This window comes from Leucoraja erinacea, chromosome 24 (genome assembly GCF_028641065.1).
Source record: "Leucoraja erinacea ecotype New England chromosome 24, Leri_hhj_1, whole genome shotgun sequence".
Classification (NCBI taxonomy): Eukaryota; Metazoa; Chordata; class Chondrichthyes; order Rajiformes; family Rajidae; genus Leucoraja; species Leucoraja erinaceus.
The window spans coordinates 18,861,154-18,874,676 of NC_073400.1; the positions used below are offsets into that span (position 1 = coordinate 18,861,154).

A 13,523-nucleotide genomic window follows, 5' to 3' on the forward strand; every position below is an offset into this window, starting at 1 on the left:
TTAAATGTTGTGATAGTACATGCCTCAACTATCTCCTCTGGCAGCCCGTTCCATATATGTCCATCCTTTGTGTATAAACGTTGCCTCTCAGTTTCCCATTCAATCTTTCCCGCAAATGTTCTCTTTCGAAGAACATGCAGCAGTCCCTGTCATATACCCAGGTGATAGGACGGATTACACATGTAAAGCCACATTAGGTTATTTGGTGATACGAGGAACTGCAGATGCTGGAATCTCGAGCAAAACACAAAGTGCGGGAGGAACTCAGCGGGTCAGGCAGCATCTGTGGAGGGAATGAACAAGCGGCGTTTCAGGTCCGAAAAGTCCTGACCCAAGTCACTGCCTAATCATCTTCTCCACTGATGCTGCCTGACCCATGAGGTTATTTGGTCCTCAATCAGAGAAATACCCTTCTCCCACCAATCCCCCCAATTCCTTCTCTGCTACTGAAAACCAATTTAGTTTTGCACTTTATCCCAATTTCACCAGAAGGTCTCAGATCTAAAACGTTAACATTTTCTCTCTCCACAGATGCTGCCTGACCCGAGTGTTTCCGGCATTTGCTGCTTTCATTATTACAAGTCAAGGCTCAGGAATGGCAAGAGAGAGCCCACTACCCTTCTAACTCAGAGGTGACACCAGTGCCCCTAATCCAAGGCTGACATTTAAAATTGCATATAACCTAAGAAAATGTCCTACTTCACCCTTCCCCAGGATTAGTACACACAAACATTTTCCATACATTATTAGTTTCATTTTACCATCTGATTTATTTGTTTCTTCTTTCATCTATTGCTCACCATTTCTATCTAAGTGGAGGGCATTGTGCTTCAGTCAAAGACTCTGTTTCCCAGGGCAAAACATTCTTCTATGCCAGGATCAAGTGTATATGAAGGCTAAAAACAAAAGCGCAGACAGTCCAGATGTAAAAACGTTCTTCAACATTGTGCAACAGGAGCGGGCAAACTATTGCCTGGGGTCACATTATTAAAGGTTTGCAAGGTTGCTTCAGTTTATGGTCCAAAGATAACAGTCAATGGCCAGTGGCGTCTGTGCATGCGTGCATCACATGCATGACACCATCACATGATCAGCAGCCTCCATACATGCATGCATTACAGGCATGAAGGTGCCAGATTTACATTAATTACCAGCACAAAATGTTTGAGCATTTAACGCAAGGGGAAATTGTACGAGTAAATGAACTTTTGAGATTCGTTTCCACAATATTTTGAAATATATTTGAAACAAACCACAGCAGTAATAAATGAGAAAAGTGCAGACGTCATCAAATGCTTCAGTACGCTGCCTGGTCTCCCCTCCAGAGATTTGCTCTGGATAATGGTAGTTTTCCAACTGATTGAAATTCTGGTTAGGTGAGGGAGCTCATGCGTGGATAGTCCATCTTCACAAGACCTGGTGTGCTGCCAGTGTAAGAAACTTTTCACGACCAGAGTCTTCCCTCCATCCAAACGACCAGATTGTGGACGGGAGGGAAGTGGGTGGAGGTGGAGGTGGAAGGGGAGGAGGAGGGGAGGAAGTTGTGAGAGATGATCAAATGGAAGACAGTGGGGATTGTTGGAGGGGGGATTGTTGGGGAAGGAGTGTGGAGGGAGAGGATCCAGGTGTGGAAATTATCTGGGTGGGTGGGTGAGGAGGCAGAGTTTGGGGAGGATGGAGGTGGTGGTGGAGAGGTGACCTGGAAGTACCAACGGGTTGCGATAGGTGGGGCCTATCACTGATAATGAAAGCTGAGAAGCAGCCCCTATTAAGAGGAGGACAGACGGCACAAGAGAGACCAAGGAAGCAATGCCAAAATAGACGGCGTCCCTTCAGGTAAGACCAGCTTTGGTGCACAACGTCTAGATAGTACAACGTTGCACGGGAGACTTAAAAAACAAGCACTGCACACCGCTCATTGCCAATGGCAGCCGCACACCATGCAAACAGGCATCACATGCATGGCTCATCGCATGACTAGCAGCCATCACACATGAGTGCATCACTTACGATTCATGTGTGGAACAACACATGACTGGCAGCCACCATGCATGTTTCCATTGTTTGCAAGGCACATACGTAACACGTCAATGGCCAGTGGCCTCTGTGTATATATGTATCACATGCGTGACACCATCACATGATCAGCAGCCTCCAAACATGTGTGCATTACATGCATGAAGTTGCCAGATCAACACTATGATTACCAGCACACAATGTACCCTGGTGAATGGAGAGATTACGTTTGGTTACAAAATGCATCGCCTGGCACAAAGAATATTCCAGCATGCAGTAGATTTCTTCCCTTGCTACTTTCCCTGACACTAATTTGTAAGCAAGTTCAATAAAATAATATAGTTTGCAGCAACTAGTAATGAGCAAGGGTGATTATATCATACGACAGGAACATACCTTCACAGCAATTGACTTGATCTTTCCAAACAAGGACTTCTTGCTCATGAAGATCAGATCATCCTCCATGTCTTCACCTTCCATGATGGCACAGCTGTCCACAGCTGGCAACTCACCATCCTTGGTGCTGGCATTTATTATCAGTTTGGAGTACTTGTACTCCAGCCTAAAAACAGTGCAATCACAAACACAACTTTAACCAAGGTTCAAAACTTGCACCCGCAGTGAATGGTTAAAACCATGTCAAGATGGAATTTGAAAAATGTCTAGAGAACTGCAACCTATGAAACACTGAAAATAAGTATTCATATAAATGCTAAACTAAATTAAATTAGTTTAAACTAAACTTAAAATGCTAAACTAAACTGAATTAAATTAAAGCTAGGAAAGCTCCACAGAGGGCAGTGGAGGCCAAATCACTGGATGGATTTAACCATATAACTATATAACAATTACAGCACGGAAACAGGCCATCTCGGCCCTACAAGTCCGTGCCGAACAACTTTTTTTTCCCTTAGTCCCATCTGCCTGCACTCATACCATAACCCTCCATTCCCTTCTCATCCATATGCCTATCCAATTTATTTTTAAATGATACCAATGAACCTGCCTCCACCACTTCCACTGGAAGCTCATTCCACACCACTACCACTCTCTGAGTAAAGAAGTTCCCCCTCATATTACCCCTAAACTTCTGTCTCTTAATTCTGAAGTCATGTCCTCTCGTTTGAATCTTCCCTGTTCTCAAAGGGAAAAGCTTGTCCACATCAACTCTGTTTAGAGAGAGAGTTAGATAGAGCTCTAGGGGCTAGTGGAATCAAGGGATATGGAGAGAAGGCAGGCATGGGGTTATTGATTGGGGACGATCAGCCATGATCACAAATGGCCTCCTCCTGCACCTATTTTCTATGTTTCTATGTAAAAAGACCCAGTGCTGGAATAACTCAGTGGGTCAGGCGGCATCTCTGGAGAACATGGAGAGGGGACTGTAGATTGGGACGTCACCTGTCCGTGTTCTCCACAGATGCTGCCTGACCTGCTGAGTTGCTCCAGCACTTTGTGTCAATTTTTGTAAACCAGCATCTGTAGTTTTTATATCTTCATACAAATGCTCCCTTCATGGTATTCTTACCTGGAATTAGTACACTGGTGTGATGTTTATTTATTAAAGCCTGTCCTATGGTGCCACAATATACTTATTTAAGCGTCCGAAGCACCTTATATTGTGCATTTAGGTTTTTAAATTGTTAATTAATAATGAATCCAAGAAAAGACTCCAAGTGGAAACAGATAAGGAGAATACTTAGGACATTTGAGTTGCCAAAACCTAATTTCAGAACCCCCCCCGCCCCCCACCATCTTGAAAAATGCTTGCTTCAACTACTTATAAGTTCATAAGGAATAGGAGTATAATTAGGTCATTTATTTCATCAAGTCATGTGAGGGTGGCACAGTGGCACAGTGCCAGAGGCAGGGTTCGCTCCTGACTACGGGTACTATCTGTACAGAGTTTGCACGTTCTTCCTCTGACCACATGGGTTTTCTCCAGGTGCTCCGGTTTCCTCCCACGCTCCAAAGACGTTCAAGTTTGTAGGTTAATTGGCTTTTGAAAGTTGTAAATTTGTCCCGAGTGAGTAGGTTGGCGCAGACTTGGTGGGCTGAAGGGTCTGTTTCCGACCTGTTTCTCTAAAGTCTAAGGAATATGTTCCCCCATTTGATTGTGGCTAATCTATGTTTCCGTCCCAATCCCATTCTCATGCCTTCTCCCTGGAACCTTTGAGTTTTCCTCTACAAAATCCCATGGCTGTTCCTGCAACCTCTCCCTGTGGAACATATTCTCTGCTCCAACAAACAGTATTAAAGATCTTCCCAGTTCACTCAGTGACATTTTACATGGAGGAACTTTCAGTGCATGTTCACAAGAGTGAAGAAACATTTTCTCTATTTACAATAAAACTCTTCATAGTTTAAACATTTTCAATTATATAAACACTTGATCTCCAGTATTTTTCCATGAGATCATGCACCTCCTCTTGCACTAAACATTATTCCCTTCATCCTGTATCTGTACACAGCAGACGGCTTGATTGTAATCATGTAAAGTCTTTCCACTGACTGGATAGCACACTCGAAAAAGCTTTTCACTGTATCTCGGTACTCGTGGCAATAACTAAACTTAACTAAATGAGAGGAATAGATCGGGTAGACGTACAGAGTCTCTTGACCGGAATAGGGGAATAAAGAACCAGGGGACATAGGTTTAAAGGGAAAGATTCAATGGGAACTTGAAGGGTAACTTTCTCACACAAAGGGTGGCGGGTGTATGGAACAAGCTGCCGGAGGAGGTAGTTGAGGCAGGTACCGTAGCAACACTAGACGCATGCAATCGCATGCTAGTGGGACAGGCCCTTAAGAAACATTTACACAGGTTGGCTGGTGTGGGCAAGTTGAGCTGAAGGGCCTGTTTCCTTGCTGTAAGACTCCATGACTCTATGATTCTAAAACTAATATTTGACCAATATTATTTATCTTAAATATATGAAAGAAGATTCCAGTTAAGTCATTATTATTTACTCACTTCCGATTTTTCTTGTAGAAATAACACGTTGTAGCTATCAGCAAGCAAGCCGTAACTGTCCCTGTGATTATTCCGATTTTCAAGAAGAAGTCTATTGTCTTGCACGTTGACACTCTTTGTTCAGGTAATGCCACACCTCCTTTGCACAGCTTGGGCTCCCACCACAGGTAGGTAGTTTTCTGTAAACCATTATAATAAATAGAGTTGACATCAACCATGCCAATGTACAAGTTTTTGTTTTTGTTTAAGAACCACATCACATAAATCTGTCTCCACCTGAATTTGCTACAACATGTTTCATCTCACACATCAATGGGGAGATTCGTGACTGGAACTGGTGGTTATGTACGAGCATTTGAAATTGGGCACAAACTTTTGCTGCTATCAACTGGATGATGGCCTGAGGTTCACAAAGTCTACCCTCCGGTTGCAGAGATGCCATTAAGCTGGAAAGGGTGCAGAGAAGATTTACAAGAATGTTGCCAGGACTCAAGGCCCTGAGCCACAGGGAGAGGTTGGACAGGTTAGGACTTCATTCCTTGGAACGCAGGAGGATGAGGGATGATCTCATAGAGGTGTAGAAAATCACGAGGGGAATCGATAGGTTGAATGCACAGGGTATTTTACCCATGGTGGGGGAATCAAGAACTTAAGGTGAGAGGGGAAAAGATTTAATAGGGACACGAGTGGCAATTTTTATTTTGTTACATAGAGTGGTGGGTGTGTGAAACGAGCTGCCAGAGGAGGTACAGACACAAAGTGCTGGGGTAACTCAGTGGATCAGGAGGTATCTCTGGGTGACATAAATAGGTGACGTCTGGGTCGGGACTCAGGAGTGGGGGGAGGGCGGGGGTGGGGAAGAAGACTGGAAAAGTAGAGGGGCCGGACAAAACATGACAGGTCATAGGTGAACACAGATGGGGGGGGGGGGGGGGGGGGTGATAGGCAGATAGAAACATAGAAACATAGAAATTAGGTGCAGGAGTAGGCCATTCAAGGAGTAGGCCATTCAATATGATCATAGCTGATCATCCAACTCAGTATCCTGTACCTGCCTTCTCTCCATACCCCCTGATCCCTTTAGCCACAAGGGCCACATCTAACTCCCTCTTAAATATAGCCAATGAACTGGCCTCAACTACCTTCTGTGGCAGAGAATTCCAGAGATTCACCACTCTCTGTGTGAAAAATGTTTTTCTCATCTCGGTCCTAAAAGATTTCCCCCTTATCCTTAAACGGTGATCCCTTGTTCTGGGTGGTTAGATGTGTTAACTTATGATGGTTGGACAAAAGTCAGAGGAGAGCACATGCACAAGGTGTGAGAAAAAAGACGAGAGAGATATGAATTATGAAGCTAGAGGATTGACAAGGTGCAAATTGTGTAGCTAGAGGAAGGAATGTAGATGGGGGAGGGGATTGAGGCAGGTTTAATAACATTTAAAGGACACTTGGACATGGATAGGAAAGGTTTAGGGGGTTGTCGGTCAAGTGGGCAAATGGGACACGATTAGATCAGGCATCTTCGTCGGCGGCACAGACAAGTTGTGTTGAAGGACCTGTTTCCGTGCTGCATGAATCTTTGAGCTTTGTTTAACCTGCAGATACTTTTATCAATACAGGACTTGAACAAAGTCCCGGAGATGAACTGTGATGAGTGTGGTTCTCTGTCCACCTGGAGCCAGTGCAACTTGTTCAGCCAACTACTGTGAAGTAAGCAGGTTTCTGCCTGCAAGTGTAAGTGGGAATGAATCGGTGGATGGGTGCAGCCTGAGCCATCTGGCCCTCCTACTCCTCGAGCAAAGAAATATTTATATAAGCAAATTCTCCGCCTTGCTATTATAGTGACTGTAAAATACAGGCATGCCAAACACATGACATATAAACCTACTAAAACTGAACCAGGGAAAATAAACAAAAAAATAATAATTGCGAAATACATTCAAAATGCAGATCCAGGTTTTACTCTACTACTCTTTAAAACTTCCGTGAACAATACATTGCCCATGTACATGACTGTGCTCATCACACAGTCTGAGGAAGGGTCCCGACCCAAAACACAGCCTGTCCATGCCCTCCAGAGATGCTGCCTCATAAGGTCAAATGTGATAGGAGCAGAATTAGGCCATTCGGCCAATCAAGTCAACTCCCCCATTCAATCATGGCTGATATATCTCTTCCTCCTAACCCCATTCTCCTGCCTTCTCCCTATAACCTCTGACACCTGTACTAATCAAGAATCAGTCAATCTCTGTCACCACAGCCGTCTGTAGCAATTCCTTCTCATCTCCATTCTAAAAGTACATCCATTTATTCTGAGGTTATGGCCTCTAGTCCCAGACTCTCCCACTAGTGGAAACATCCTCTCCACATCCACTCTATCCAAGCCTGTCAGTGTTCTGTGTGTTTCAATGTCCCCCCCTCATTCTTCTAAACTCCAGCGAATACAGGTCCAGGGCCCTCAAACGCTCATCATATGTTAACCTACTCATTCTTGATCCCAGTGGAGGAGGCCCAGGTTAGAAAGATATGCTGCCTGACCCGCTGAGTTACTTCAGCACTCTGTGTTTGTTTTGGAAAACCAGCATTTTCAGTTCGTTGTGTCTGTATATACATGGGAGACAGGATGTAGATCTGAAGAAAGTTCCTGATCCAAAATGTTACCCATCCTTTTTCTCCAGAGATGCTGCCTGACCCACTGAGTTACTCCAGCACTCTGTGTCTATCATTTGAAGATCCACAATGTAGAGAAACTGCAGAGATTTCACTGTGGCCTAACTGAGGTGCAGTGAACTGCAAATAGGATAATATGTTGTCCCTAGATCCCTAGTGTGAAGGAAGGAACTTCAGATGCTAGTTTATACCATAGATATACACAAAATGCTGGAGTAAGTGGGTTGTAAGCTGCCCAAGCTAAATATGATGTGCTGTACCTCTTATTTGAATGTGGCCTCACTCTGACAGTGGAGGAGGCCCAGGATAGAAAGAGATATCGCCTGACCAGCATTTTAATGTCTACCCTTGTTCCCTAGGTAGCATTTTACAAGGGATGGGTAGCAGGAAACATGCTTAGACACACCCAATTAAATGGTCTTGCAACCTATTTGGGCATGGATCCCTCTTAACAAATATCCTGAGCAAACATCAAAGTGCTGGAGGAATTCAGTGGGTCAGGCAGCATCTGTGGAAGGAATGGACAGGTGATCGTTTTGGATTGGGATCCTTCTACAGAATTATGTAGTGGGGAGAAAGCAGGAAAAGAGAAGAGGGGCAAAGCCTGGCGAGCTATAGGTGGATAAAAGTGAGGGGGTGGGAATGACTGACAAAGGTCATCATCATCTTTGAAACCATTAGCGACGCAGTGGTGCTGGTTTCTGACGGGCACGGTGACGGACGCACCACACATCTCTGTCCTCCATGCAGCTGGCAAGCTCCTCTTTTCTCTACACATGTGTCTTCCATCAACGTCTTCAGCATCGTCTTGATTGGCCGTCCTGGGTCACGTGGGTGAGTTCCCACAGCACAACCTTGTTTGCTGGCATGTCTGGGTGGCGGTGGCAGGGACCAGCGAGCCTCATCCTTCTCCACCAGATCTTCTCGGTCAGAGGTGGGATCTCCCCATAGAGTTGGTGATGTGGTCCCTCCAACTGACATTTTGAACTTTTCTGAGCATTCGGGTGTAGGTACCATCACGAGACTTGGACAGTGCTCGAGTGAGAGTCCATGCCTCACACCCGTACAATAATATGGTCTCTACAGTGGCATGGGAGAGTCTCAGTTTGAGACCCTTAGACATCCGAGACATCTAGATTTCCCCCATGTTATTGAGGGCTTTCCATGCGAGTGCTTTCCGGATCTTGATGTCATTCTCCGAGCTCTGCATCCTCGCTCCCAGGTACTTGAAGTCCTCCAGCTCATGGTCACCAACGTTTAGCGCCATTGTACTCCGTCTTCTTGGCATTGAGGTGGAGGCCTACTTTCTCGCGCTCCGTCTCAACACTGCCGAGCAGCTCCTGTGCCTCCCTATTCCAGTCTAACAGGAGGATGACGTCATCAGCGAAGTCGAGGTCTGACAAGTTGACTGGCCCGATTCTTCTTGAACACCGTGGGATGATTGTAAAGCCGAGGTCCTCATGTTCCTTGAGCGCCTGCCTCGTGGCATAATCAAGGACAATGAGGAAGGGAAAGGGTGCCAGCATGTCTCCCTGTAAGGCCACTGCGAGGATCGTGAACACATTGCTCTCGCCATCCGGGGTGACAACCTTGACTGTGACAAAGGTGAGAGGTGAAAAGGAGACAAAAAGGTGTAAGATAAGGAGAGAAGAGGAGGCGTTCAATTGTGAAGCCATAGGGAGGGAAATGGGTGGAAGGGGACATGGGTAGGGGAAATAAAAGGGATTGGTGATGGGAAATGAATGTACGGAGGAGGGAAAAGGAACACAGTGACTGGAGTGGAGGGAGAGAGATTGGGTCTGTGTTACCGAGTGTACGGAGGGTTTACACCATTCAGTTGGTTGTAACAATCAGAAGCTCTGGCCTGAACTACGTTAACACCAGGAACACTCATGACAGTCTAGCGGTTCATACTGGAAGTCATTCACATTGACGGGGTGGTCCCATACCATACCTGGATTCCATTAATGCAAGCGCCCTCTATCTCGTGGTAATCACTATTTGAGCAGAGAGGGCAGGCCTCTGCCGTCTCCCACAAGAAGTGGAACGTACAGCCGTCGCATGTTCCTTCCTGGCACTTCCTGTGAACACAACAATACGCAGTAAGACGATATGCTTTAGTAAAGTAAACTGTGGTGATTATCCCCCACGCCAGGATGACTTAGTTGGCTGCACCACCACACCCGCTGAACCGTCCAATGAGTGGAGCAGATAATTTCAAATTACTACACTGCAATCGCACATCGTTACAGACACTGCCTTCTTTCCATTTCAATTACAAATCTCCGTCTCCCAATTTGCTTTTAAAACCTTACCTCACCCGTACAAAAATTACTCCAAATATTATTCATATTTCTCATCTTTATTCATATATTTTATTAATATTGCACTGGTAGTTTGATTTTTGAGTTTAACTTTGAGTTTAGTTTAGCTTAGCTTAGTTAAGAGATACAGCATAGAAACAGGCCCTTCGGCCCACCGAGTCTGCACTGACCAATGATTACACATACACCAGTTTTACCCGACACACCAGGGACAATTTACAGAAGCCAATTAATCTACAAACCTGAGGTACACAAAAATGCTGGAGAAACTCAGCGGGTCTCCTCAGCCCTCGGGCTGTCTCCTCCCCCATCCCTCAGCCTTTGGGCTCCTCCTCCTCCTTTCTCATTTCTTCTCCCCCCACCCCAACCCCCATCAGTCTGTATGCCAGCGCCCCAATCTACAAACCTGCATGTCTTTGGAGTTAAAGAACCTGAATATCTGAACTTCAACCTGTGAAGGCAGAAGTGGAAGTCCTAAGCAAAAACTCAGTGGGTCAAGCAGCATCTGTGGAGGGAATGGACAGACTTTCCACAAGTGCTGCCTCACTTGCTGAGTTCCTCTGGTCTTTTGTGTTTTGCTCAAGATTCCAGCATCTGCAGTTGCTTGTGTCGTCAGTGTCCTGACCCAAAACGTTACCTCCCAGAAGCTGCTTGACCCGCTGAGTTCCCCCAGCACTTGTGGTTTGCTCAAGATTCGAGCATCTCTATAAAATGATGAGAGGCATAGATATGGTAGGCATAGGTAAGGTAGAAACTTTTCCCGGGAGAGAAATGTCAAAGACTGGGGGGCATGGCTTGAAGGCAACATTTCAAGAGGTTTGTGAGCGCCTGTTGGGGGAGGTGGTGGAGGCAGATACAATCGTGGAGCTTTGAGAAGCTATTAGAAAGACGCACAGATATGCAGGGAATGGAGGGGTTTGGATCATATACAGGCATAGGAGATTAGTGTAACTTGGCATCAAGGTTAGCGTAGACATTGTGGGCCAATTGTTGTTCGTTTTTATGGTGTGTGTGTGTGTGTGTGTGTGTGTGTGTGTTTTTTCCTCTCATTTATAATATTGCTTACAGAGTACTATGTTTACATATTCTGTTGTGCTGCTGCAAGTAAGAATTTCATTGTTCTGTCTGGGACATATGACAATAAAACACTCTTGACCATTTGCAGTGTCTCCTGTAAGTCCTGTTGGGTTCTGAAATTGCCACTAGAGGTCACTTTGCATCGCACTTGCAGGCTGGTGTTTAGGCTGGCTCTTTGAACAGATAGTCAAGTCAAGTCCCCATTAAAACAGATACTTCTAAATTACATTTTATAATTTATAATCGCCAATGGTGTTAGCGAGCCAAGAAAACCAATGGAACATTAAGTTCAGAATTAATTAAATGAGGCCTTCAAATTTATTTTTGCGCTTATCCCAGTCTGTATTTTCAGTATGATCCTTATTGTTAATCATTAAAGATTCAAAAGCAGGAGTGTGACGTGTCAGTTTTTGTCTTGATGAAACACTTCATCTGCATGGCTTGTTCACAAAGGTAGCCAAGATACCATTGGACCACCACTGAGGTACAAACCCAGTCTGAAATCTGCACCGGTTGCTAGGATACCACAAATCATGCACTTTTATACTGGGACTTTCATGCACGGGATTCCCCCTACACACAACAACACCCGCGCAGCCGGCAGCTGCAAATCCCCCCCACGCCTCTGAAGTTAAAGCCTGTTGGGGTCACAGGAGGAGACTGGTCACCCTGTTGGAAATGGACAGTGCCGGCTACACCCTTAATGTGATTACTCAAAGGATCTCAGTCATTACTTTGGCAAATAAATGGTTCCTGATCCAACATTTCCAGGTTTGCATCTCAGTCTCACAGTGGACGCTCTCCCATTCTTACAGGTCTGCGTGGATTCAGTAGATCTGTGAAATACAAAGAAAAAGTGTCATTCATCCATCGGGCTCCCCACGAATGAAACTGTCTTCCCCATTAAACCATCAAACCTGATCACATGTTGATACCAGTCACCATCTCAGGCAGTGGAGGGGTGAGGAGGAGGAGGGGGGGGGGGGGGGGGGGGGGGGGGGGGGGGGGGGGGGGGGGAGGTGATACCCATTATTGCCGACTGTCCGCTATAACCGAGTAAAGTATTATCATTGTAGAAGTGGTGGAAACAAACAACTGCAGATGGTGGTTAATACACAAAAGGGCACAAAGTCCAAAACCTAGCCATGTTCTCCACACATGCTGCCTTACCCGCTTGTGTAACTCCAGCACTTTGTGTCTTTTAGTGTAAACAAACATCTGCAGTTCCTTGGTTTCTATCCAGGTTAAATATTGTTCAAACAGTCCTGAACTCAGCATGTTCATGTGGCACGATGGCGCAGCGGTAGAGTTGCTGCCTTAGAGCGGCAGAGACTCCAGTCGATCATGACTGCGGGTGCTGTCTGTACGGAGTCCGTAAGTCCTCCCTGTGACTGCGTGCATTTTCTCTGGGGAGATCTGGTTACCTCCCACACTCCAAAGAGGTACAGCTTTGTAGGTTAATTGGCTTGGTATAATTGTAAATGGTCCCGTGTGTATTTAAGATGGTGTTATTGAATGGGGATCGCTGGTCGGTGTAGACTCAATTTTCTCTCATTTCCTGAACCAATATGGCTTTGCATTCAGATGTGGGAATTCTTCCATTGACTGTCCATCCTCAGTGGGCAATGCTAATACATCTTCTGTCCAGATGGTGACCATAAACAGATCCAATTTTACCCTGGTTATCCCTTCCACACTCTCCCATCGAACCATGCTTCTAGTACTCAAATGCAGATGATTTACCTGTAGTAGAAGATAGTATCAGGCAATGCTCCAAATTTTCCGCTTGGAAAGAGGTCAGCCGCGGCCTTAATGTTATCGAGCTCTGTTAGAGTGGTTACTCCTGAAAATAGAGAGAAGATTCAAAGATCAGGTGGAGTTCAGGTGTTACCAGCAGTATTCGTCAATAATAGAGAAAAGATTGGAACGTTACATTACAGTTGTACAAGACGTTGGTAAGGCCTACTTCGGAGTACAGTGTGCAGTTTTAGTCTGCTATAGAAAGAATGTCATTAAGATGCGAAGAGTGCAGCTCCACATCACCGTCTACTGTATATCTCTCATTTCCCGTATCCCTAACCAGTCTGAATGGTTAGGGATACGGGAATTCCATATCCCTAACCAGTCAGACCCGGAATGTCACCCATTCCTTCTCTCCAGAGATGCTGCCTGTCCCGCTGAGTTACTCCAGCTCTTTGTGCCTATCTTCAGATTAATATTAAAATTAAGATTAAAATTAAGTTTAAAATTAAAATTAAGATTAGGATGTTAAGAGTGCAAAGGAAAATTAAGATTAAGATTTAGATTGAACTTAAAATAGGATTAATATTAGGATAAAAATTAAAATCAATTAAAATTAATAAAAAATGAAGATGGGAAGAATTAAGATTTTTATTAAATTAATAAAAAATAAGATTAAAATTAATTTAAAATTGAGATTTAAGATGTTAAGAGTGCAGAAA

At 44.8% G+C, this 13,523-nt stretch overlaps 1 protein-coding gene across 1 annotated transcript in view; it reads right to left on the reverse strand.

The window, feature by feature from the left end:
- LOC129708702 (endosome/lysosome-associated apoptosis and autophagy regulator 1-like) overlaps positions 1 to 13,523 on the reverse strand; it is a 47,256-nt gene that overhangs the window by 2,936 nt on the left and 30,797 nt on the right. The window contains 5 exon segments of the mRNA XM_055654639.1: positions 2,413 to 2,578; positions 4,991 to 5,169; positions 9,615 to 9,741; positions 11,796 to 11,897; positions 12,805 to 12,904. Coding sequence (XP_055510614.1) covers positions 2,413 to 2,578; positions 4,991 to 5,169; positions 9,615 to 9,741; positions 11,796 to 11,897; positions 12,805 to 12,904 — 674 coding nt within the window.